The following is a 27,224-nucleotide window of genomic DNA, read 5'->3' on the forward strand; positions in this document are numbered from 1 at the left end:
AGTGACTCACCCTCTTCTTTTAGACTCGCTACACTTGCCTTGCATAGTGCCTCTAAACCAAAGTTTTCTGACCACTTCCCTTCTTGGATGGGTTGGTCTTCCTGGGAAGAATTATATTCCTCCTTTCCTTCCTACAGAACTTCTGTTGAACTGGTCATAGAAGGTGGTTTGAACTTCTTTGCCTTGACCAATGATCCAAGGTGGCTCAAAAAAATGTGAAGTACACCTGCTCCATAAAACTTTCATTTGTACATGTTTGGCATGTTGTCAACAACAACTGTTAACAAAAATATGAATATAGACTAGATGGACTAAACTCCTACTTCAACAAAAGAAATAGATTTCACATCTTGTGAACACCTCCATGTCTTACATATGTATACAAATGATGGACTAGACAAAAAGCCCACAAAACATGCCTTTAAAACAAATGACCCTTCAAGTCAAGCATGTAGAAAAAGACCATTAGGACTCTTTTCAAAAGATGAAACACTTTATCGTTATGTCCATCTTGGACACCAAGTCAACTTCTCCCCAAGTCAACATTACATGCATGTTTAGATCAAAGAAATCAACCCTTCAAGTTAATTACACATACATGTTCAAATACAAGGAAAACATCAACATCCCTGTGTTCATGCAAATCATGCTTAAGCATGCATTTCATCCTTCAACTTTTGCTTAAGCACAATGTACTTTCGAAGTTGAAATGACATATAATGTTGCAGCAACAAAGTGAGTCTCCTACTCAACCTTTTTCCATTCACCATCTTGGTAGAAACCTGCAATTTGCATCTCATCAACAAAGAAATCAAAATAGATGCATCAATAGACATGCAATCCTTAATTGGAAAAGAGCTCTAACCATTTCTTACCAATCCAGTTCAAAGGTCTTTCCTTTGTTTGCACATCAGCATCAACATGTGAGTGATCCTGAGACACATCATTCATGGAATCTTCCTTTCCATTTCTGCCATCTTCTCTTTCCAATTTCTTCAGCTTTTGTGGAAGCATTATTGATTCAGATTCCAACACCTTTCAACAAGATGCCCTTGCTTATGGCAGTAATTGCAACACATGTGCATCCTCTTGACAACATGATTTTCCTTGTCCAATGGACCTTTGGCTTTCTGCTTCTTCTCCTTCAAAAGTTTCCTGTATGTGGCCATTCTCTTCCAACATCTAGAAACATGATGGTTATTCAAACCACAAAAGGAACATGCAATTCTTTTCCCATGCTTATGTGGAAATTTACCATGCTTTGCAAAATCAAAAGGGATGTGATTAGAACCAGATTTATACCTGCCTCTTTCACCTTTAATGCTTTCATGATGAAGTGAAGCAAATGAAGAAGTGGCTCCCTTTGGAACACCATCAATCTCTTCAAGGCAGTTAGGGTTTCCACAACTCTCTGGTTTAAGTGTGTTCTTCTGAACACCTGCATCCTGCAAGTGATGTTTCAAGCTATTGTATTCCTCCTAAATACAATCTTCACGCTCTTGAGGTGGAGGACATGAAATGAAACCCCTTCTTGGGACTGTTTCAATGGACTTCATGGAAACCTTGGAACTTTCTCCATAAGCTTGTCCATAGCCAAGACCCAAATACTTAGGCCTTTCCTCAATTATAATTGGCTCAACAACACCTTGTGCATGTCTACCCAAGTCTTTTCCTTCATAGCCCATGTTGGATATTAGTTTGGAACCTATGCCTTTGGTATGTTTTTCAAAAGAGCCAATATAAGCATTCTTAGAGGAATTTGAAGACAAACTAGAATGGTTTACCTCTTCTTCAAGCTCATACTTGACCAAGGCTACTTTGGCAACAAAGAGCTATGACTCCAACTCATGCATCCTTTTCAGGTTCATATTTGCAATATGAAGTTGCCTCTCCATTTCCTGCAGTTCGTCAGAAAGCAACTGCTTCTCGGGTAAAAGCATGTTAATGTGTATCACTTTTTCCCTTTTTGTGGCAAAGAAGATTTATAAAAATAAATGGATTTGGAATGTTTACTCTTAAAATTAGAAAATCATTAAAAACTAGGTGGTGATAAAAGAAGACAAAACATGTCAATTTAAATTCAATTTCATGTCATATTTTTTCTAAAATTTAATATATAATTTTTATCTAATTTATTCATTTTCTTTAAAAGGTATCATTAATATTTTACATAAATTTTTAAGTAGTGACAAAACCGCAACCCCCCATTTCTCTATTGATTTATGTTTTTTAATTCGAATTTCTTTAAGAGATGTGTTGTAAACATTCTAAAGATTGCTAAACAAATTTAAAAATAAAAAATAAGCATATTTTTTAATTATTACTAAAATACTAGTAAAAATGATCATATTTTCGTATATATAAAACCGCGACCCAAGAAACTACCCTTTCATGTTTATAAAATCAATTTTTTTTAATAGAAATTTGAAAATAACATATAACAAAATGTTAAAATTATTTTTTGAAAAATTTTAAAATATATTTTGTATTTTTTATAATAAAATTTTTAATTATGATTATAATAATGTATTTTATATTATTCAAAATATAATATAGAAAATTATTTGTTTAGACGTTCTACTTCTATTTTTATATATATTTTAAAAGAGTTTTAGCATTTCATTTAACTTTACATAAAGTTATTTATATTTTGTGAATGATTAACCATAGTTTTTACCAATATTTACTATCAGTTGACTTATTTGCAAATTTAGTATTTACTTTTTATAACATTATTTATATTTTCTAAACCCATTAAATAGGTTCACTATAGCTTTTACCAAAATTTATTGTGAGTTAGCTTTGTTACAAATTTAGCATTTATTTTTTATAATTAACAAGTATGAAACTCAACTCATTTAATTGATATTTTTATATTATTTTTTTTTATAATTTTTCATTTGAGTACTTTTTTGATTTTGCATCCTTCAGGGAATTCAACTGCGCTCTAAGTATGATGCTCTTCCTTCCATCCTCATACATTTCTCTCACCTTGTCCATCATGATGAACAAGTCTTGCTTCAAGTCTCCATCATAGAGTCTTGTGATGAAGGAGGAATTTGAGGATTCATTTGTAGAAGTTGTCATTATACCAATGAACAAACGAAATTCAAACAAGATTAATAAAGTGCTTCATTAAGCAACCTTTTGCAACAAACCTCTTGTGCTTCAAGGATTGCTTTGAGGTCCTTTGGAATAGAAGAATGCCTTCAGCCCTTCTTCCTTATTATCCTTCCTGGAATGAGCTATCAATAGCTTCCCTTCACCTCTGCAAACTCAGAAAATAGTCAGTCTGCAACGAGCATACAATCAATCAGACAATCAATCCTTGACTGCCCAAACACCTTTGAGACAAGCAATCTTTGCCCTATTAATCAAGCATCCTGATATAACCTTCTTTTGAAGGTGAGGTCAATCAATCTCAAGCTCCAATACCACCTGATCTGTAAATGGGGCACTTAGGCTTCTTGTCTAACTTACAAGAACCTCTCCCACTTCCAAAGCTTATTTATTCCCAAGTGCTTTTGATTAACCAATGCAAAATTAAATATGTGCCTGAAAACAAGGTGTATGCTTATGTTTATTTTAACTATTTATGTGCTTTAAAATTATGTTATTTATGTTGATACAACATATATATATATATATATATATATATATATATATATATATATATATATATATATAACAGAAAACAATGCAGCAATGGAACAACACATAAGACAACAATTTCATTAGGAGTTCACCCTAAACTCTTAGGCTATGTCTCCGTGAGCTCTAGTCAACTCAACTAGGCTCTATGGGATTATGGCAAAGTCCTTTTACAAGCTCTTAGCTCAACTCCACTATTTTACATAGAAACAATGGGTTTAGACACCATTTTGTCCCTGGATCTTGAAGCTCTCGATTTCTTGCTCTTGGCTCTTAGCTCTAGCTCTGGCTCTTGGCTCTTGCTCTTTGCTTTGGCTCTAGCTCTTCGGCTTTGGCTTCTTTGGTTCTCTGCAGCTCTCTGGCTTTTCACTTGACCTCCAAGTGACTCCCTCGACTGCTCTCTAGGCTCTACAACTGCTTTCAGCATTCAGCTCCCCCTCAATTGAGCTCTCTAGGCTCCTTTGAGGCATTTTCCCGGCTTTTCGGCTTCCCCAGTTGTTTCCTTGTGGCTCTATGGCTTCTCTGTGCTATCTGTTTGACTTCCATCTAGCTCTGCGGCTCTGCGGCTCTGTGGCTTTCAAACGCCCCATCGTCTGCCAAAATTCTTGCTTGTAGCTTGGAATGATGATTAGGAGCTGCTACAGGAGGAATCAAGACCATTTCATAGGCAAAAACCTGAAAACTGAGAAATTTTCCTTACACAGAGATTTCTAGAAAATACACTATCGGACGTGTATTTCTGGACCTGAAAATCCATTAAACTGCCCCTATAACCCTATCGGGTCTGCCATTAGGTGTAATATCGCATTGCTTAAGCATATGGTCTAAATTCTAGATACATGAGAAAACCTTCAAAAACCCAACAATATCCACTTTATCAGACTTATAAATGTTATCGCAATCGCCCTAAAATCATCTCAGGTCCGCCTTTGACTACTGTTGTAATCTCCACTGTCGGTCTGGGTGTTCTCTGATCTAACGGTCATGATGCAATTTCGGGCGGCTTAGGAGTACGGAGGTTACCCGCCCAAAAAGGCGGTTTTCCTCTCTGCTCCGCCAGCCATGTGCCATTAATTGTATGGGATCGGGCGGAGCAAGCCCAAAACCATTTTCCGCTTGTGGCCCGCTAGAAATCCACCTTTACGGAACTCAAATTGTATAGATCACGCCTTTATTTCCCCTTCGGGTCCAGTTTTATTTCTTTCGAGCGTTTTCCTTTGTATTCTGGTTATATAGAGGAAATGCGTAAATACACAGGAAAATCCCTTTTTCCAGATTTCAAATTTTATAAACTACACTTATGAAATCCGTCGGTTCTAGCAATCGTCGATTCGATTTAATCTTGGCCATCCATCCCTCTCGCTATTCGATGGCTGAGATTGCCATCACGATCGCTATCGCATATCGCGTTGCATACATCCTGGGGATTCTGTACATCGCCGATGCCAATTCACCGATCCGATCATCGGCGATCGTTGTATCGCATGATCGTAATCGCCAGATCTAGGGTCTCGATATCACATATGTGTTTGCCTCTAGCCCAATATGTCGGGGATAGGTGATCGGGGGTTTCTCCCCTTTCCGCTTATGTCCGCTCTTTTTCCCTGGTCCAATGCGATTTCCCTTTATAAAGGTTTTTGCCCATTTTAGAGGATTTTTCCTCTTTTTCTAAAGAACATATGGCATCTTATTTTGGTGATAACTTCTGCATCCTAAGTCCATTTTTTCCCATTCAAGTTGGAGTAGATTCAGAATGAGACAATCTCTGCAATGGGGCTATTTCCAAGAACTTCCTTGGACTTTCATTTTTTCTCTTTGAGGACCACTTAGACTTAGAAGTCTATCCAAAATTCATTTTATATCAGTAACAGAGGGGATTTAAACATTGGATCTTTTAGTTTTCATAGATTTCACACTTCAATCACCAATTGATCTATCATCCAATATATTTTTAATTAATATAAATTATAAAATTATTTCATCTTTTATCAATCTTATAAATAAAATATTACTTTTAGTTTTACCTTTTTAAATAATATGTAGGAAAGCTTAGTTAAATATAAACAATTAGTGATGAGATTATTAATCTCCCTTTCATGCTCTATGAGGGAAGAATAGCAAAGGGCACATGAAACCAAAATATTATATGAATTTAAAAAAAAATAAAGAGCATCTATGAAAATCTTAATAGGTTTGATGGATTGTTGAGCAAAACAAGAAAGTTTTGGTAAAATAAAACGTTCAAAGATATAAAGGTGAAGAGGTGAGATTCTAATCTCTTATGATTTAGAGAAGATGATGTATAGTAGCAAAAAAAAAAAAGTTTTGGTAAAATAAAACGTTGAAAGATAAAAAGGTGAAGGTGAGATTCTAATCTCTTATGATTTAGGGATGATTATGTATAGTAGCAAAAATAGAAGAAGTTTTGGTAAAATAAAACGTTGAAAGATATAAAGGTGAGGATGAGATTTGAAAGATATAAAGGTGAAGGTGAGATTTTAATTGCTTGGATGATTTAGAGAAAATGATGTATAGTAGCAAAAAAGAAAAGCTTATATATAGATGAAGAAATAAGTTAATAAATTAGTAATTTATTTTTTTCTTTTTTTTTTGTGTTTTGAAAGTAAATTAAAATCAAAATTTAGATTAAATTAAATAGTAAATTATTTTAATTAACTTAAATTTTTATTATAAATTTATTCAATTATATATTAAAAATAAGCCCAAAAAAAACTAATAATAAATTGATAATAAATTTTCATATTTTTGAACATTTCAAATATTTTTATTTTTTAATAAAATATTAAATCTAATATTTAATAATAATTGAAAATGCATTAATAATTTTACATAAATAAATGTAATATTTTATTATAAAATTTATATATACACCACCATCGTAATATATCCTTACATTATAAAATTTAATATAAAATTATATGTAAACCCATATATCATATATCCTTATCATCATAAATTATATGCAGGCAATCATCATATTCCTCAGTAAAGAATTGCATAGGTGTTTGGTTATCCTGGAATATGCCCAGCTATATGTGGCGTATGGTTCTGAAAGCTCTATATTATATGCAGGCCGTCATCGAAGAGGAAATGCTTACATCATGATTATCCTCGAATATTCTAGGTGCCATTCGCTCCCTTTAACTAACGCCTTATTAAACAAAATTAATAACGTAAGTTCAAAGTTAACAAAATAATTCAAATTTATCTGTCCGAATTCGAAATAGACTGGATCTTTCAATGACGGATATAATATGATAATTTCGTTAAAAAAAGAGTTCAAAAGTGGACTTAATTTAATTTCATGAAAAATGCGGTTCAAAGTCAAACATAGGGGGGCCCTAATAAAGAAAACGTAATAGCAAGCAAAACATTTCGTGAAAGGAAAGATAATTTAATGAATGAAAATACTATATTATATTCGACGAATTAAATTATACAGTCGAATCCAAATGTTTAAAGCCGTTTATCATAATTTAGAAAATAAAAAGTATTATTGTGCTCAGATTTGTTTTTGTAAATTACAAATAAGCCAAATAAATTATACAGTTGAATCCAAATGTTTAATGTTGTTTATCGTAATTTAGAAAATAAAAAGTACGATTGTGCTCAGATTTGTTTTTTAACCACGGAGATAGGTATATGTTATTGAAAGAAATATGAATAAAATGTTAATTAAATAATTTTATTTTTTTAAAATTATATAGAGATTAATTAAATATTAAAATTTATTTATTTATTAATAGTTGTTTTATGATAATGATTAAGTTTTATTAAGATTAAATTGGATTTTCAAAAGGTATGAAATTGTTGAGGATTTTTTTACATTTTGCTTTTATGTTACGAGAGAAGTGTTTCATGATCACCATAATTTTAGCGTGTTAAAATGTTAAGAAGATTAGTGGTGGGAAATATATTTTAAAATTTAGATTTAATGTGAGTATAAAAGTTCGACAATTTATGAGAAAGAGATTTTCATCTTTAACCGTCTTATTGTCACAATGGGGACACACTCCATTCATTGTATAGTGTATTTGGAATTGGCCATGAAGCCCATGAATATTTGTTGTTATTTTAGCAATGTTTATTTTCTTCTTATTTTTTATTTTTGAGATTTAAGTTAGTTAGCTCTTTTCCTTCCCAACTTTTATCACCCCACAATTCTCCTTAAATTTTTACATTAAATATTTTTAATATTATCTTATGATGTAAAATTAGCTCATCCTTTATTCCCCAATGATCTAGCCAAGACTAAGCATCCTTATGTGATGTCTATTTGCCCTAAAGGTTGTGGTGGTTTCAACTAGAGATAGAAGTAATTTTAGGAAATCTCTTGTCTTCAATGTAATTTACCTTCTTCTTACACATAAAAATACCTAATCATACCTATGTTTTCAAGGGGGAAAGACTTGCTTTAGTGATGAGGACAAGATAGGGTGTAATTCCTTTAATCTTGACATTGTATGTTATAAAATACTTGTAGATATGTTCTATTTTTCTCCATGAATCTTTGGAGATAGTACAACTCCAAACCTCACATCCATATAAAATAACAAGAGTTTATATATATCTTATATGGAAATTTCTGTTGACCTACAATTTTTTCAAGCCCATAATGAGCTTTCCATCTTCCATTTATCTTTTTTCCAATACTATAATTCCACTGGAGCTTCTCATTTATTATAATTATAAAATATTTGCATGAAGGAACATCCTCCATGTTGTTTTTATCATATTGAAAATATCATATATGGTCTTTTTGGATTTGATTATCATGATTTTGTTTACTTGATACTAATAGTGATATCCATCTTAGAACACACATCTAGGAGGAATTTTAGTTTCTTACCAAGGTCATAAATAGTCCTCAGCGAAAGAACAATATCATCAACATAAAGGAGAAGAGTTATCACTATACCAATGAGAGTGAGATCAACACAACCTTCATCATGTTGACACTCTTCTACTTGATCAATGTATATGACAAAATGGGTAGGGAACAAGGAATACCCTGCTTGATTCTTCTAACCAACTCTCAATAATCTTAAACTTGACAATAACATTCTCACTCAATCTTATCACAACCTTCAACTTAAAAGAAACTATTATTTGTTTCAGTCTATTTCACAAGTTTATTCTGAAAACAACGTCAAAAGCTTTTTTAAATGAGATAAAACATTAAAAAAAATTAAATCTATTATTGTAACACTCCTAAATAATAATTTTAAAAGTAACAAAATAAATAGTAATTCATTTAATATTTAACATCTAATTAATGCATCACACTAAAAAAATTATAATAAAAAACATTTTAATATCAATTATAAATAAAATATTTCAATATTTATAAAATAATATATATATATATATATATATATATATATATATATATATATATATATATATAATTTAATACATAAATTATATCCATATATATTTAAAAAACACAGACATATATATAGATATAAAATTCAATTTACCATAATTGAAATAAAAAAAAATATATATAATTATTTTTGAATGTTTAACCCAAAATTAAACCTATCATATAATATAATAGGATAAGATTATATATATATAAATTATATTAAGTCTAAATAGCAGGCAAAATATCACTATTGACAGCGTTTCTCGAGGGATTGTGACTGAGTGGGCAGATAAGGGAACCTACTCGTAAAAGTTCCATGGGCAACGAGTGGGCACTGTGGATCTGACGATGCTGTAACGGTCACCCCTGTATCCGGATCTGGTTTCCCTTGCGTTATAAATAAGCCTCACTTCCCATCCCTTCTCACTCCCATCTGCCTCGCAGTTTTTTGGTTTGTTGCAGTCATGGCGCTGGTCGTTTCTTATTCGTCTTCCCGTCAATGGGTATGCATTTTGGCTCTGGTTTTGCTGTTCTGGCAGTGTGCGGGCAATAATGGCGGACAAGCAGAAGCCGACAGAGTTGTTAATCTTCCCGGGCAGCCGCCGGTGGATTTCGCTCAATATGCGGGATATGTGACCGTCAACCAAGAGAGAGGCAGGGCACTGTTTTATTGGTTCTTTGAAGCCACTCAAAACGCGTCGCAAAAGCCTCTTGTTCTCTGGCTGGAGGTATATTAATAACTCTTTTTATATATATAGATAGAGATATATAATGCATTTTGTTCGTGTGTTAAGGGCAACATAGTAAGAATAGTCACGAAGTAACGGCCTGTGTTGTATATATAACATTGAAATTCAGGACCAGGCTGTTCATCAGTCGGGGGCGGAGAGGCACTGGAATTGGGGCCATTTTTGGTAGAGAAGAATACATCGCAGCTTCGCCTAAACGAGTATTCTTGGAATAAAGGTTATTTATCCTTCTCTTCCAATTACTTACAGTACTGGTCAGGGACTTAACTTTCGGCCTTACGCTACTGACCAGAGTGCTGGTTATAACTTGCATGCGTGCTTCCAAGCAATTTCTGAATGAGACTTTGTTATAGCAGCAGCCCAGCATAGTAACACTTTTCACATAGCAAATCATTTTTTTATTATTACCTTTTTTTAAGCTTTTATATTGAAAGAAAGATGATAGTTAATATTTAATATATACTTTATTTTTCTTACAAAACATATAAAAGATGGTGTGATGGTGTGTATTTATTAGGATATTATTTCATAGGAAGATAACTCATTCTTTTGTTATTATATAAAAATATTAATAAATAAATAAAAATTTAATATTTATAAATAAAAAATTTTAACATTTAATTATATAAAGTAGTTAAAATTTTATATATCTATATATATAAAGATGTGAAGTTTGGGGCCACAGTGTATCTAGAGAGTTGTAAAGAAAGATTGAGATGATCTAAAAGCAATTCATAAACTAACCTATAACCTCAAAATCAAGGGAAAGATTCTCAATCCTATCCTGGTGATCAAAGTTGCCCTGTTCCCCATTGAAAGTGCCACTATATTTTGATAGCTGATGTATAGGAAAAAGCTTGACAATATGGAATCCAAGAGGCTCCCAAAAATTGCTTCTAATTTAGTCAAAATCCCCACCTGTGCCTCAAGAGAGGATGGCATGAGGATGCTCAGTTTTGGCTCAACCTTTAGGGGATTAAGTGGCATCAGAAGCAGTCCTGGCTCAACCTTTGCGGGATTAAAGAGGATATCATCATGGGAAGCAAGGACAATAACAAATATACTATTACCTCCAAGATGTGCGATGCTAAGGAGCTGGAGGGTAAAAGGAAGCTAAGGTACTATAAGGAGGTGATCAACCCCACCCTTGATAACTAGAATTATCTCTCTATGTTGACTAGCACTAAGAAGAATAAGGAGGTGATCAACCCCACCCTTGATAACCACAATTATCTCTTTATGTTGACTAGCACTAAGAAGAAAATGCTAGGATTAAAACTAACTCTCATGAGCTTTAGAGCTTCCGCGTGAGACTGAAAGGATGTTTACTCCCAAGACTCCCTGTGACTATAGAAATTGTTAGATTTGTCATACTAAGAAGGTGGAAGATGATAATCACTTGCTTTTAGATTGTCCGACTCTTTCACACATCGACTCTCAATTCCATATCACTAGCCACACCTCTAATCTTCTTGACTTATTAAGCAACCAAGGTGGATGATGAAAATCACTTCCTTTAGACTATCTGGCTCTTTCACACATCGACTCTCAATTCCCTATCACTAGCCACACCTCCAATCTTCTTGACTTATTAAGCGAGCCTAACTATAGTGATCTTTGAATGCTTCTTTCCCTATTGCTTGATCACAGAAACAAGATTTTGAAGAATACAATTAGACTCTCTTTTCTTGAAGCCCCATAGACCACATTAGTCTTAGTGGACGTTAATCATCCTCATCATATATATATATATATATATCTATATATATATATATATATATATATATATATATATATATATAATCTTCATTTAACAAATATACTTTTTTTTTTCTAATATAAATACGAAGTGGAGACAAACTATTTTAAAAATGTTAATAAAATTTAATGTTAATTATAATGCGTAATTTCACAAATGTTTAATATGAAGATGAGACAAATTATTTAAAAAATATTAACAAAATTTTAATGTTAATTATAATTAAAATATTTTAAAATTAATTTGATCTCTATCTCATTTATTTCTATAATTAGTTAAAAAATTCTTATATCTAATTCATATCTGATATAGTGACACTTTTAAGTATGATATTTTTGGTAGATAGTTTTTTTAATATGGAGTTGATACATAGACATTTAAACATATACAAATATATATAATAAAAAAAATCGAATATAAATATTAAATAAAATATTTCAGTATCTATTATAAATAAAATATTTAAATATGTTTTTTTGGTAAAATTTTTCAATATTGATCATTTATCTACTTATTTATATATACAAAATAATGCTTCGACATTGAATCCCTTTTTAGAGTGCAAAATATAAGAAAGGATTTCATCTTCATAGATTTGATCACTTTTAATTCATGATATTACTAATATATGTGCAATTAAGAGATAACTATATTAATTTATTACATAAAAAATATGGAATTCAAACATGATATCTAAAAATATATTAATAACCAATAACATACTTAAATATTATTTATAAATAAAATATCTCATTATCTACACTTATATATATGTATAATTCATTTTTTTATTTAACATAAATTTAAAAATATTATCTAGATATATGATGATGATGATGATGATGATGATGATGATGATGATGATGATGATGATGATGATGATGATGATGATGATGATGATGACAGTTAATGTCCGCTGAGACCAAACTTTGGTCTATCGGACCTAAAGAAACAAGTTATTTAGTTTGATTTAAGATTTTATTCCTATGCTCAAAAAGCTTGGAGAGAAGCCTCCCAAGCTCACTATAATTTTGACATCGTAAAAGGCTAGGGAGGTCAGTGTTGCGACAAAGATTATGAAACTAAGATCTAATGTGGTTGTACGTGGGGGACTCTAAGAGGAAGTGGTTTTCATCCTCGATGTTCCTATTCTCACAAAGATGGCAGATCCTTTCCATCCATGGTGTTTTAGGAACTGCCCAACGACCTGTTTCACTATGGAGCTCACGAGAGTTCGTTCTAATCTTCGCTATATTAATTTTCTTCTTTGAGCTAGTTAAAACAGAGAGATACTTTTGATATTATAGGGGGTTGATGACCTTCTTATAATAACTTAATTTTCTTTTAGCTTCTAAATCTTTCTCACACCACATTTTTTCTTTGAACTTAGAAGTAACAATATTTTTAATGTTATTAATGTTTTGCAATGCATCATTCTCATTGATCTCCCAATGGTTTAACTAGGCCCTCGTGTCTTTATACCATCCCCATTTCAGCCTTACGTGGTTTTGGCTGGAATTTAAAGCTAGCTTAGGAAGTCTGTGATCTCCTATGTTATTGAGCTTGTGCTTGTATAACAGAAGCCTAGTCATAGCTAGGCTCTCTGTAGGGGAAATACCTACTTCTATAAGGAGAATAGGATAGGGTATATTGCTTTTAATTTTCAGGTTATACATTATAAAGAACTTCTGGATTTGCTCAATCTTTCTCCAGGATTCTCTAGAGATGCTGCAACCCCAAACCTCACATCCATATAAGATAACAGGAGTGACTAAAGTTTCAAAGAGGAACTTCTTTTTATCACACATTACGAGGTTTGTCGTTTTACAATTATTTTCAAGACCAAAGTAAGCTTTCCACCCCCCATTAATCTGTTTCTCAATGCTATAGTTCCAATTGAGCTTGTGATGAATATCAATTCCTAGGTAGTTGTAAGAATACACTTCCCCCAAGTTATTATTTTCATACATAAAATTAGCGTAGGTGTCCTTCTTGGATTTGATGATCATAACTTTTGTTTTGTGAGTGTTAACAATCATACCCATGGTAGAGAAAAAATCCTTAAGAAGCCTAAGTTTCTTATTAAGATCAGATGTACACCTTGCAAGGAGAACGATATCGTCAGCATAGAGAAGAAGGATGACGACTATCCTAGCTAAGATCGTGCTAGCACATCCTGCTTCCTCTAAATAATCTTCGAGCTTGTCAATGTAAATGCCAAATAGGGTAGGGGAGAGGGGGCAACCTTGTTTAACTCCGATATTACACTTAATATCCTTTGACCAACCCTCATTGCTCTTTAACTTGGCAATTACATTCTTGTATAACCTTATAGCAGCAGCTCTCAACTCGAAAGGAACCTTTAACTCTTCTAATCTTTTCCAAAGGTTGTTTCTAGGAACCATATCGAAAGCCTTTCTAAAGTCCACGAAGCAACAAAAGGGATTGGATTTATCATTACGACATTCATCCACAATGATCCAAAACGTAACGAGGTGGTCTGTTGTTGAGTGATGCCTTCTAAAACCCACTTGGCCTTTAGCTCGCTTACCTCACTTTCAAGCCATATGCTCAACTTCTTTTCCAAAATACTACCATATAACTTGGCTAAGAGAGGGTTGATCATAATTTTCTGATAATTAGAGGGGTTATTTGTATCCCCACTTTTAAAAATGGGGATAATGAGGCTATCAGTCCATAGTTTAGGTAACCCTTGCTTGACTACTTGATTGAAAAGCTTGTGGATGTGGGGGATGAGGACATGCCTCCAATTTTTAAGATTTCTGCCTGGTAACCTTCAATGTCCTTAGCTTTCCCATTAGCGAGGCGTTTAACCCAAAAATCAATGTTTTCTAGAGAGAAAACTTCTTTTGTTGTGGGCAGGGTTTCAAAGTTATCCATGACATTTGGAGATTCATAAAGCTTTTTAAGATAGGAATTCCAATCGTGTAAAGCAATTTTATTATTATCTTTAGTTTTCCTAGTCAGAATCTGCCTCCAAAATTTCTTAGCAGCTACCTTAGAGAGGTGTAAGAGATTCTCTTGTCTTTTACGAATGTACTGCCTCTTTTTCCTTTTAGTTAAGGCTATATTAAATTTAAATTTATTATGTATAAAAAAATAAAAAAATTTAAGTTAAAATTTCTTTTAAATTGGAGAAAATTGTACTTTAAAAAAACTTAAATTTCTTTTTATAAATAAATATGAAGTTAACATCAATCTATCTTTATTTTTTTTTTAATTCTAATATTTAATAAATAATTTTAATATAATTATATTTTTTTATAATTAATCATTAATTTTAATTTTATTAAGATTTTTTTGTATCACTATTCACCATATATATTTATTTATAGCTTTATTACCTAAAAACATGATTATAAAAGTTTTAAATAGCTTTATTAACTGAAACTTTATTATAAAAGTTTAAAAAAATTAAATTTTCTTTCGCTTTATTTTAAAGGTTTGATTTTATTATAAATTTTATATTTTATTATTAATATTATTATATTGAAAATCATTAATATCAACATTGATTAAAGACCCTGTTGAAATAATAACTAAAATGGTTACATTGTAATTGGGTTTTAGCATATGAACTCTCTACCTAACGGGCAGATGCAAGTCTTACAAGAACGGAAGGTTATTTGATATCTGTTGGCTAATATTGCTGCGTGGAAACAATTTTTTTGGTTTTAAAACATGATTTTAAAATGATTCGAAGGGAGGCTTATTTGATATCTAGTTGTTATTATTCCTTTGTTGAAACAATTTTCAGATTTTAGAATATGATTTTAAAATGATCGAGGATTAGATTAGAGTTTTGTTCTTATTTTTAAAGCTCGTTTTCATTTAATTATAAAATAATATAGATTGATTTAAAAATACTTGGCAAAAGTCTTTCCATGATCATTCACAAATAGATTATTTTTATAACCCAATTTTCTCTAAATAATAATATATATGACCTTACACTCTGATACACTAACTTTGTTTGCAAACACTTTCATACATTGAAATATAAGAATTAAAAGAACATATTTAAATGCGAGACGTGTGAATTATCTCTCTCTTGACTAGCACTAAGAAGGAAATGAACATCATTACCACTAGAACTAACTCTCATGATCTTACGAGTGAGACTAGGCCGCAGTCTACTCCCAAGGCTACTTATATATATAGGTAGTGTAGTTTTCTTTTAATTTTGAATCGAAAGCCTTACACGTTTTTGGATATGGTATTCTTCAGAGGCAAACATGTTATTCTTGGAGTCACCTGTTGGAGTTGGCTTTTCGTATACAAATACATCCTCCGAATTGAAGAATCGAGGGGACACAATTACAGGTAACATTTGAGCGTTCATGCTGCTTTCATTTCACATGAAGATTTTGAGTCGTAGGTGTTAAGCATAGTACGTGTATAAGCGTTGAATAAAGGTGTACTCGACTTGAACTTGCAGCGGAGGACAATTACGTGTTTTTGCTAAATTGGTTGGAAAGGTTTCCAGCGTATAAGTCTCGAGAGTCTTACATCACAGGAGAGAGTTACGGAGGTAATTTGGCATACGATTTTTTTCTTTAAGAGAATTTGAATTATAAATTTTCGTATATTTATATTTTAATGTGTTAATATAGATTTATGTTTTATACAGTTTAACATTGAGGAGAGGAGATGTGAGAGTGTGTATAAGTGAGTTTAAATAATAAAATATTAGTTAAATATCAATTAAATAATAACAAGATTGTATATTTAGTATTTTCTGTCTTTTAATTTAGTTATTGAGTTTTGAAAGTTATAAAATAATTGACACATTTGAATAAGGGCTACATTGTAAATACTCTTGGTTAGTTTAAGTATAGTTAAGTTAGCGTCAGAGACATACATGAATGGGCAAACAAAGTGTTATTGAGGAGTCCTACAACACTGCTAATGACCTAGGACTAGGAATCATACCTCTAACAAGTAGAGTGGTGTGGATCAGAAATAGTACCTCTAACAACTAGAGTGATCTGGAAAAAATAACAATAACTAGAAACAAATAATATTGATGCACTAGTATTGGACAAAATCCATTGGTAAATATATTTTTAATATAAAAATATATAATATTTAAATGATAACTAAAAAATAAATATAAAAGATATATATATATATATATATATATATATATATATATATATATATATATATATATATGATAAATAAAAATAAATACAAAATATAATAATGATGACAACATCCAAAAAATAATCCAAAAACATTTAGTCGAAAAGAAGAACTGTACTAAAAAAACAAATATGAACAATTTATGTTATAGAATGAAATTGTATAGATCTATGTTTGAAGGAAAATGCGATAAGTTAGATATAAATAAGATATATAAACATCTTGTTAAATAAATAAATTATATAAGTGTTATCCAATAAATATTTGTTTGGATAAAATATATAAACTTTTGGTTGATTAAATAGTGGAATTCATGGTAAAAGGCCTTAGAAGAAAAGAATATTCTCCACCCACAGGATTTGTTTGTTTACAAGTATAAAATTCCAACGCGGAATTCATGGTAAAAGGCCTTAGAAGGAAAGAATATTCTCCACCCACATGGATTTTCTGGTTTACAAGTATAAAATTCCAATGTGGTAGCATTGGAGAGAAAAAAGGTTATGGTGGATGTTTTGTGCAAATTAAATTGTATTTATAAGGTTATTATATTTTTCAAAGCTATTTTAAGTTATTTAAATTTTAGGGAAATAATATTCTCCACCCACACGGATTTGGTCGTTTACAAGTATAATATTCCAATGCACTAGCATTGGAGAGAAAAAGGTTATGGTGGATGTTTTGTGCAAATTAAATAGTATTTATAAGGTTATTATATTTTTCAAAGTTATTTTAAGTTATTTAAATTTTAGATATCATTTTTGGGATTCAACTGCGTTAAGTAAGTCATTCATCTATGACCATTTCCATGAGAGGTAGTCGTAACTGGTCACCATTTCCATGAGAGGTAGTCGTAACTGGTCGTCACTGACTGATTTCTCATGATTTTTGAATAGTCCATTTAGCACTTTGACCATGTCCACGAGAGGTAGTCATAACTGGTCGTAACACTTCTGGGGTTTGCACCCGGTAAACAGGACTTCCCGGGAGGTCACCCATCCCAAATCGCCTCTAGTTGAAGCGCGCTTAACTGTGGAGTTTTCCCCACAATCAAGCACACTTAGCTTGCTACCCCATTTGCAAAACCTTAGCAAGTATTGTGCCTCATCTATGACCATTTCCATGAGAGGCAGTCGTACTGACTGATTTCTCAAAAATAACACTCATTGAATCAGGTGATGCTCGCAGGGGTGAAGAAGTGGGATTGAAACTAATGAAATGAATCACATAGCGTCAATCATCACTTCTGGGGCTTACACCCAGTAACTAGGACTTCTAGGGAGGTCACCCATCCCAAATCGCCTCTGGCTCAAGCGTGGTTAACTATGGATTTTTCCCCACAATCAAGCCCACTTAGCTTGCTACCCGATTTGCAAAAGCTTAGCAAGTATTGTGCCTCATGAACCATTCAAGTAGAGATCCCTTCACTCTTTTGAATTTAAGTATTGGGGGGTTTTTGCAGTGCATTATATTAGATATCAGTTTTGGGATTCAACTGCATTAGGTAAGTCATTCATCTATGACCATTTCCATGAGAGGTAGTCGTAACTGACTGATTTCACATTATTTTTGAATAGTCCACTTAGCACTCATTGCATCGCGTGATGCTCACAGGGGTGAAGAAGTGGGATTGAAACTAGTGAAATGAATCACATAGCGTCAATCATCACTTCCTGGACTTGCACCTGGTAACCAGGACTTCCCGGGAGGTCACCCATCCCAAATCACATCTGGCTCAAGCATGCTTAACTGTGGAGTTTGAAAATTAAAAGGGTTTTAGAAAAAAAGTTTACAGTGATTTTGGAACTGTAGTGAATAAATTGTATTATAAAATAATTATATTATTTAAGTATTAAAATTTATAAATATTTTAAAATAAAAATTAAATAAAATAACCCAAATGTATTGTTAAATTTTAGTATTGAATAATTTTCACCTAAATTTTTTCTATTTTTCTTTTTTATATTACATTAAAAATATTCAAATTAAAACTTGATAACTGCGGCTTAATCAGAGGGTGGAGTTCGATAGTGTCCATGGCCACGCGACATGCATGGACCTGTCACCTATTTTCATTAGTCAGCCGACTTGGACGCGCCTGCGACCAAATGGTTTCTCAACTCGTGTAATCAAATTCTTTACCAACATAGCCTTTGAGAGGTGACCACGGGTGGGTTTGAAAAAACGATAATGATGGATAATTATTGATTAGAAAAATTAAAGGATCATGATGGACAGACAAGAGAAATTGAAGCAGCGTGATGGACACACAAGGCGTGAGCTTGAACCATAATACCTATGGGGGACTTCAGGGCATGCATTTGAAAATGACAGTTATTAAATTAAATTTCATTATTTAATTTACAAAACCTAACCCTACTTATATATATAATGGAGCTCTGAGAAATGTTTATCATAAATATTATATATATAGTTATTTATGTATAATAAATCTTTTTAAAATGGTAATTCTTTTATTTCCTGGACCATTTCCCATCCCTGTTATCACTTCTAACTGCAATTAACTCGGGTGGAAGCCATTCAAAAGATTGATTTTCCAGAAAGAAATCCAATTATTCAATGGTAAGATGAATTTCTTACGTGGCTTTATGTCTAATCTTGCAAAACATTTAAGGGAAATCACAAACATGCTCAGAAAGATAGTGTAGTGAAATGGACCGAGGAAGCAATTAAGTTCTCTATCAATGTATTATATCAAATTATCAATCCTATAAATATCATAATAATAAAACATTTAGGGATTTTCTTAATATATTTTTAAATTTTAATAAGATAAAGTTATAATTTTTTTTATTAAAAATGAAAAGAAAAAATATTATATAAATAATATGAGTAGTTATTTTTAATTTTAAAAAATTTGAAAGGAAAATTGCAATTATTAAAATTAAATAAAATATTCTAATTCCCTTCAAAAACTGCAATTTCTATGTCAAAAACCTTTATGAAGTGTCTAACTCTAACAATACCAATTTGAATGACCTATAAAGAATGTTATATTTAGCTAGAAGACATTCATTTTGAGGTTATGTAGCTATCTAATAGGAAAGATGAGAAGGTTGAAGGCTATAAAACTCTAATTATAAAATGAGAGACTTGTCCTCACCCCTCAGATGTACAAGCTCTTCAATTTCCCATTGAAGCAATACTTGTCTAAGTTGTGGATGCAACTCCTCATTGTGCTTCTGTTTAAAGGTGGAGATAAAAGAATTCCATCCAATTATAGGACCATTATGGTTAGCTACATTTTAGCCAAGTGGTATAAAATTATTTTGGAAAAGAAGATTAGCCTATGGCTACAAAGCGATGGTAAAAGAGTTAAAGGCCAAGCTAGGTTTAGGAGATGTCATTTGAATATAGACCACCTTGTTAGTCTTAGAATCATCACAAAGGAAGGTCCCAATAATAATACTTCAATATCTTATGTTATTTCATTGACTTAAGTAAAGCTTTTGACATTGTTCCTAGGACAAAACTATGGAAGTTGGTGTAGAGTTGAGGGTTGTTGTTACAAGGTTGTATGTCAATGTTAATGTCATGTTTAATAACACATAGAATTGGTAGAAAGAAAGTAAATGCAATATTGGAGTCAAGAAAATGTGCCCATTATCCCCTACCTTTTTTTGCATTTTTATCAGTCATGACTATATTGTTATCCAGGGAAAATTTTAGGGTCTAATATTCACTTGAGCTGATTTTCCATGCTTTTTCCAAAAAAAATTCACTAATTTACATTTTTTCTAAAAATGATACCAAAATGTTATAGGACAGAATTGTTTTACTTTAAAAATAGCCAAAAATAATTTAGAGAGTGTATATAAAATCATTATAAATTTAAATAATTTCACTTGCTAAACATTTTATAATAGAATATTAGGGATTAGCAAGATTTTCCCATGTTTTTAAAATTTCAACCTTAATTTTTTCCCTGTTGTTTTATTTTGTCTAGAACAAATATGGCTATTAATACTAAAAAAAAGAAGAAATTCATCATCATTAAAATCAAAATGATCATATATGATACTTTCATATATGAAAATAACAACATAAATATGTTCTTTCATACAAATATCTTGGAATCCATATCTATCACAAACTCAAGTAGAATTATAACATTGAGAAAATGATATATAGAGAATTGGAAACTTATCATAAGCTCGAAAACAATCCTAAGAAAACAAATCTTTTAAATGCTAGATAAAAAATATTCACCTTTGGACTCTCATTACTCCTATTATCTTATATGGATGTGAGATAAAATACATCAAAATAATTTATAACCTACAATGTGAAGATTAAAAGATATATTCCCTATTACCTCTCCTAATTAAGAAAGTCTTTCCTTATTGAAAACATAACTACCACTAAACATATTATTTATAAGAAAAAACAAACAACCTAAAAACCAATTGTGTAAAATTACTTTTGAACTTTAATAAAAATACCACCTAAATTTCCATATTATTAAATAAAAAAATCTCATATATAAATACACATTAAAGTATCAGGACATTTTGATTCTGTATCAGGACATTTTGTCCCGCAGCTTGCAGAGGTGATATTTGATCGCAACAACGGCACAAACAAGGACAACGTCATTAATCTCAAAGGCTTCATGGTAAACATCTCAGCCTTTTTCCTCCACATAATTATATCAGCATGTTTGATATTTCGTAAGACTTTCAACATTGTTTTTCTTCGCGATCAATCTCTTCAACTAATTCTCTGATCAAAATTTCCTGTAACTCGGTATTGAAGGTAGGAAATGCAGTGATAGATAATGATCATGACACCAATGGTATGGTAGACTATGCATGGAGTCACGCAGTTATTTCAGACGAAGATTACCACAGCCTAAAGAACTCGTGCAATTCAAAGACAGGCAACCAGACATTGTGCGATAATGGATTGTCTGCAGCGTACGCCGATATCAATATTTACGATTTGTACACGTCTGTCTGTTTGCAGCAGCAATCCTCAAATTTCCTTCCAAAACATGTACGTAACACACGGCTTTTCATTACATTTCTGTGGTAAGGATGAAGGTCCTTCATTGTTCATGCCACTTCTCATCTAATTATATGCATGCATGCATGGTGATTTTCTTCAACGTAGGCGCTGTGGCCTAAGTTACGTTATGGTTATGATCCCTGCGGCGAAGTATATGTAGGCGTATATTTCAACAGAGCTGATGTGCAGAAAGCGTTGCATGCAAATACAACCCAAATTCCTTACCCGTGGGTACTCTGCAGGTAACAATTTTAAATATATAAATAAAGTAATACACTATATTTTCAAAAACGATATAATTATAATACTTATAATAATATATAATAAAATAAATCTAATATTAAACAGTAATTACTTTATATGCTAGTGTTCTTCATATACTTGTTATTATTATTATTATTATTATTATAACTTTCATTCTAATGGAATTTTCTTCATACATATACAGTGACGTAGTTTACCAAAACTGGAATGACTCTGCTTCCTCTATTCTGCCTCTTTTCCGGAAGCTTATCAAGGCTGGTTTAAGAATATGGGTGTATAGGTATGTATTGAACTTTCTGTAGCTTAAGCATTTCTAAAATTAACTGGCAAAAGAGCAATTCTAAAATGGTCAGCGAAATAAATTTTGTGTCTCAAAAAGAAATTCCAATAGAGCTGTGTAACTAAACATTACTCCTCTAAGATATTGACCATTCGATTTGAATAATAAATCTTTTGCAGTGGTGACACCGATGGGTGTGTTCCTGTAACTTCAACACGGTACAGCTTAAATGCCCTTGGGCTTAAGATAAAAGAAGAATGGAGTGCTTGGTATAACAGCCAGCAGGTAAATACAAGGCCCTACCCTTCTGCGAAACTCTAATTTGCCTGCAATATATCTTGCACGGATTTTAACTGTGGTTAAGATGACTGACCACAGGTGGGAGGATGGACCATTGGGTATGAGGGGCTTAGGTTTCTCACGGTCCGAGGAGCAGGACATCAGGTGCCAATGTTCACTCCTAAACCTGCTCTCGCAGTGTTCAAGCATTTCCTCAGTGATTCGCCTCTACCCAAATCAAGTGAACCATAAATAGCCAAACCCACACGAGGGGTTTGCTTCTACTTGCTTTGTGGTCACAATTTCTCGTTTTATGTAGGGACAATATGATAAAATCCCATATCTATTAATAAAACAGAGAATAGAATAAAAGGCTTTCCTTGCCTTGCGCTTCTTAATCAATGTTCGTTCACAAAAACTTTTGAAATTCTACAACCTTATGTCTTTCTTTTAAGTACTTCGGTTTGAACTCTAGCGTTCGATACAGAATGCAGCATAACTTTTATTTGTCAAATCTATAGCATCTGTGTTTCCTAAAATTAGATGCAAAGTTTGAACTCGAAATAAAGTATTACACATTTACATAGTCAAAGGGTCTATGGATTCAATCATAAACTGAGATCTGCCAGTAAATTTCGTTTTTACAGAGTTTGTTCCGTTCTTTTGCTTATGTTTCTGCAAAGTAGAATTATTGTAAATATGCATTCTTGCAGTATACAAAGTTTTTAATCATGAAGTCAAATAAATCTGAAACTTCTTGCTGCTTAGGAACACTCCCTTATTGCATCACAGATATTCAGGATGTAGGGTTCTAGTTGATTATGATGGACTTTTTCATGTATCATTTACTCAATATTTTTGGCCAATTGTTATGAGTATGATCTCTGTGGATGATGGCTGATGTTCTACGAATTCTACTACCATAACCAGTGATCTATTCCCTTTGGTTTGAATACTCTTTGGTTAGAATATATATATAGTAAACTAGAAAGAATATGTGTATATATATATTCTAGTTTATTACGCTCGTAATCCTTAATATGTTGATAGATCTACCCACCTACAAGATGGTTGGAGCGAAAAAAACCCCAATGTTGTATCAATAATTAACATTAAATGTTTTTAATAATACCGACGTAATTTTAGTAATAGTAATATTTATTGGCAACATATTTATTAATGTTTTTGATGTGATAGATACTTATCTGATGCCATAGATAACTATTGTTGATGTTTGGTCAGGGAAATATTTAATGCTATATAAATTATGATTATGTCGAAGTTTTTAGTTATTATATAAATATTTTATTAGATAGATATTTCATGAATGTGAATTATGTTTATGTTTGAGATGTTGTATATTATATATAGATAGATAGATATAAAATGAATGTCGTGTTATGATCTATAACAATGTTGGATATTTTTTTGATATGGTTTATGATATATGTATATGTTGGATGTATAGGTTGGATGTATTTTTATGATGTATATTTATGATATGTGCATGTTTTTCTTTATGATGTATAGATGTACACGATGACTTATAACTATTATGATGATGATGTTATAGGTTTTTTAATTTTTTCGATGGACTAACCCATTACAAGTGGAAATTTAGAAGGGTTCATGTCACAATGAAAGTAATTATCTATTCCTAATGCCAAAGGAGCTTGGGAAATGGGAAAAGATTTATGACATGACCTCAAAAGTTAACTTGGGTATATGGGTAAATTTCACTTTTACCTTGTTTTTAATACTAAATTCACCACCAAATTTTCCCTCATGTAAAAGAGAGAAATCTTAGGAGGATGATACTTTAGATGGATTATAAAAGAAGTGGCTTGCTAGGTGATGAGAAAATAGTTTGTGGGACCTAGTATTGTTGATGGAATTGTGTTATGATAATGTAGAGTTGGAAAAACGAGTGTTTGTACCAACAAGGTTTGTATGAATTAAGAGGGTAGGGGTGAACCTGCAACATGAAGAGGTACTATAGCTAAGTATGTACTATTTTCTTTTGGAGTTGTTATCCCACTTTTAGCAAGGGTACGCAATTTTTTTTGAAACAAGACCATGCCATATGTAAGCCCACATATATGCAATCTTATAGCCTTGTAATTCATGTGCAATGAGGTGTAAAAGTGTATCCTAGTTCCCCCTCTGTGCAAAATCATGACTAGTCCTCTTAATCTCATGTAAATGGTGCTTGGTTCTATAGCTCTACTAACACCCCCCTAGTGGTTGGTAACTCCATACCTTGATGGAAATTCCTATGTCTTAGGATAATATTTGGGCATCAAAAAAGTGGATCTATTAGGACACATGGCTTATTGAACACTTGTTTTACTAGCCCTATAAAGGTGACCACGCTATGTAAGGTTGGAAACACCCATTTCATCATTGTATTAGTGCACCTACCTTTTATTCCCCACATGGACCATTTTCCTTACATATGTACACCTCTTTGACCATGTCCATCATTTTTCATCAAAATATCACAATTCACAATGATTTTTCACTCCACAAGGCATTGTGTTAAATTATCAAATGTAAGGAAGGATGTTCATTGAACTCCCCTAGGTAATCCAAGTCTTCTCCAAGTCAAAGCACCCAAAATTCCTTCTTCAAGGTGTATTTTCAAGAATTATTTTATCACAGTGGGGGATTAATTCTCCTATGTCAATTATGGCGATAATTTTGGGTGATGTGGCAATCACTCAAGTGACGTGGAAGTGTTAAAAAAATCGTAGTTTATCAAAGAATTTTGGACCAAGATGAAAGGTATAAGAAAGAAAAAGAATCCTTAAATCATGAAAGAAAGTTAAGGTTGGGACAAAAGAAGGAGCTATCTACATTTTATGTAGCCGCTACGGGTCAAAAGTCGATTCCAAGTGAACATTAAGCTGCTATTGAAGACATTGGGGCTCCTTTGGTTGTCCAATTTTCCTCCAAGTCAATTAAAGCCATAAATATCAAGGTAATGTTGGACTTCCAGAGCATATTGACCCCCCATTCAAGTAACTCAAGTCTCTCCATGTTGAATGCCAACCTTCTTTAATTGTTTTAAATAATTTAAATCAAATTAGTTTATAATGACTTAGTATCCAAATCTATTATTGACGATAAGTAAACTTATCTTGAAGTTTCTTAGAGATTTGATAAGGAGAAAAAGCGGGAGGGATGTTGAGATCCTCTTTTATAGGTAGATATCTCACTCTCCTCCCAAATTATTGTGACTTGCTGAGATCATTTTGTCATAATATAATTTCATGAACCTTCATTGTAAACCTCAAAGTCTCTTTACCTTGGCTATTCTACATAATTTAAAAGGAAACATTGTGCTAATTCAATCAAACTATAAGGATATTAGCATCGATCCATTGAAAGTAAACTTTGTCACTAGGAAGGAGACATCTAGAGTAATTTTGTCTCACTTCTCCCTTTTTGGTTTGAGGCAAGCATTAAATATCCTTATTAGGCCATACCCGAGAGGTTCTCAATAAGATTTTTTATTTTATTTCATTCCAATGTTGATATTATAGTTTAAAGCTTTCCCCTTTGAGAGACCCCTTCTAGTAGGGATTGGTTTCATAAGTTATCTTAATTAGACAAGAAAGTAATTTAACTTCGAAGGTTTTACTTTCTTTCCCCAATCCATAATCATTGAACAACCAAATAAAGAGGGGAATTCATATTTACCTAATTAAGCCTTAAATCCAACAACAAACACCTTTTCCACAAAATTCAAGTTCTTGTTATACGTATTTTCCTAATCCATAATCATTGAATAACCAACTAAAGAGGGGAATTTGTATTTACCTAATTAAGCCTTAAATCCAACAACAAACACCTTTTCCACAAAATTCAAGTTCTTGTTATTATATTTATTTATATTATTGAAAAAGCCATAAAAATAAAAAAATTACTGAACAAAAATCTAAAAGATTAAAAATATCAAACATATTTCATCTCAAGGTGGATGTCTTGGGTTTTATGCCTCTCTAGCAACATCTAAAGATAAGACGACAAAATTGTTATTCTATTTTGTGGATTATTTTTCACTATTATTTTTTGAGGGTTTTTCAAGGTATTCAAAAATCTATGATAAAATTATAGCCAAATTTTGCAAGGATCTGTGAAGCCCTAGAATAAGGTTTGAAGGGAATAAGGTTATATCTAACCAAATAAAGCCCAATTTTAATTCTGATTAGATTTAACTACATACTCATCTTATTTGGAGGTATTTCCATCTTCCCGGAGTGCTTCAAAGTGCCTAATTTGAGTGGGAGAAAATTCATGATTAACCCTAGGGGGTTATTGCTCCAATTTATGCACTTACTATTTTATATTGTTGTACCTTTACATATTGTTACATAAATATTTTTGGGAATGTTATTTCACTAATATTTCATATGCCAAGTGTAAGCACCCATGAATGCTTGATCCTAATGTGTTTTGGCAATCTCAAGTGGCTTCAAACTTGTGTCTTCTATAGAAATTTATCATTTATAGGAGATGAAAGTGCATGATAGTAGTCATTGTGTCCTCTTTTAGGGCATACAATCATGAGGGATTTACAAAATAATAATATTACTTGGTTTGTGCACCCTTAGCTCAAGTCAGGCAATAAGAGATAGTACTTATTTGAGGTATTTTATT

The 27,224-nt window shown here is 32.0% G+C and overlaps 1 protein-coding gene across 1 annotated transcript; it reads left to right on the forward strand.

The window, feature by feature from the left end:
- The first annotated feature begins 9,504 nt into the window (after positions 1-9,504).
- LOC149232700 (serine carboxypeptidase-like 35) lies at positions 9,505-22,814 on the forward strand. Its single transcript, XM_089381977.1, has 10 exons — positions 9,505-9,764; positions 9,891-10,006; positions 15,797-15,892; positions 16,008-16,100; positions 21,259-21,347; positions 21,488-21,727; positions 21,845-21,981; positions 22,188-22,283; positions 22,463-22,568; positions 22,662-22,814. The coding sequence occupies exons 1-10, from the start codon at positions 9,505-9,507 to the stop codon at positions 22,812-22,814; spliced, it is 1,386 nt and encodes a 461-aa protein (XP_089238103.1).
- The last annotated feature ends 4,410 nt before the right edge of the window (positions 22,815-27,224 follow it).

The sequence above is a fragment of the Pinus tabuliformis genome, chromosome J, assembly GCF_031772625.1.
Source record: "Pinus tabuliformis cultivar Carrire ecotype Pingquan chromosome J, CPIR1, whole genome shotgun sequence".
Classification (NCBI taxonomy): domain Eukaryota; kingdom Viridiplantae; phylum Streptophyta; class Pinopsida; order Pinales; family Pinaceae; genus Pinus; species Pinus tabuliformis.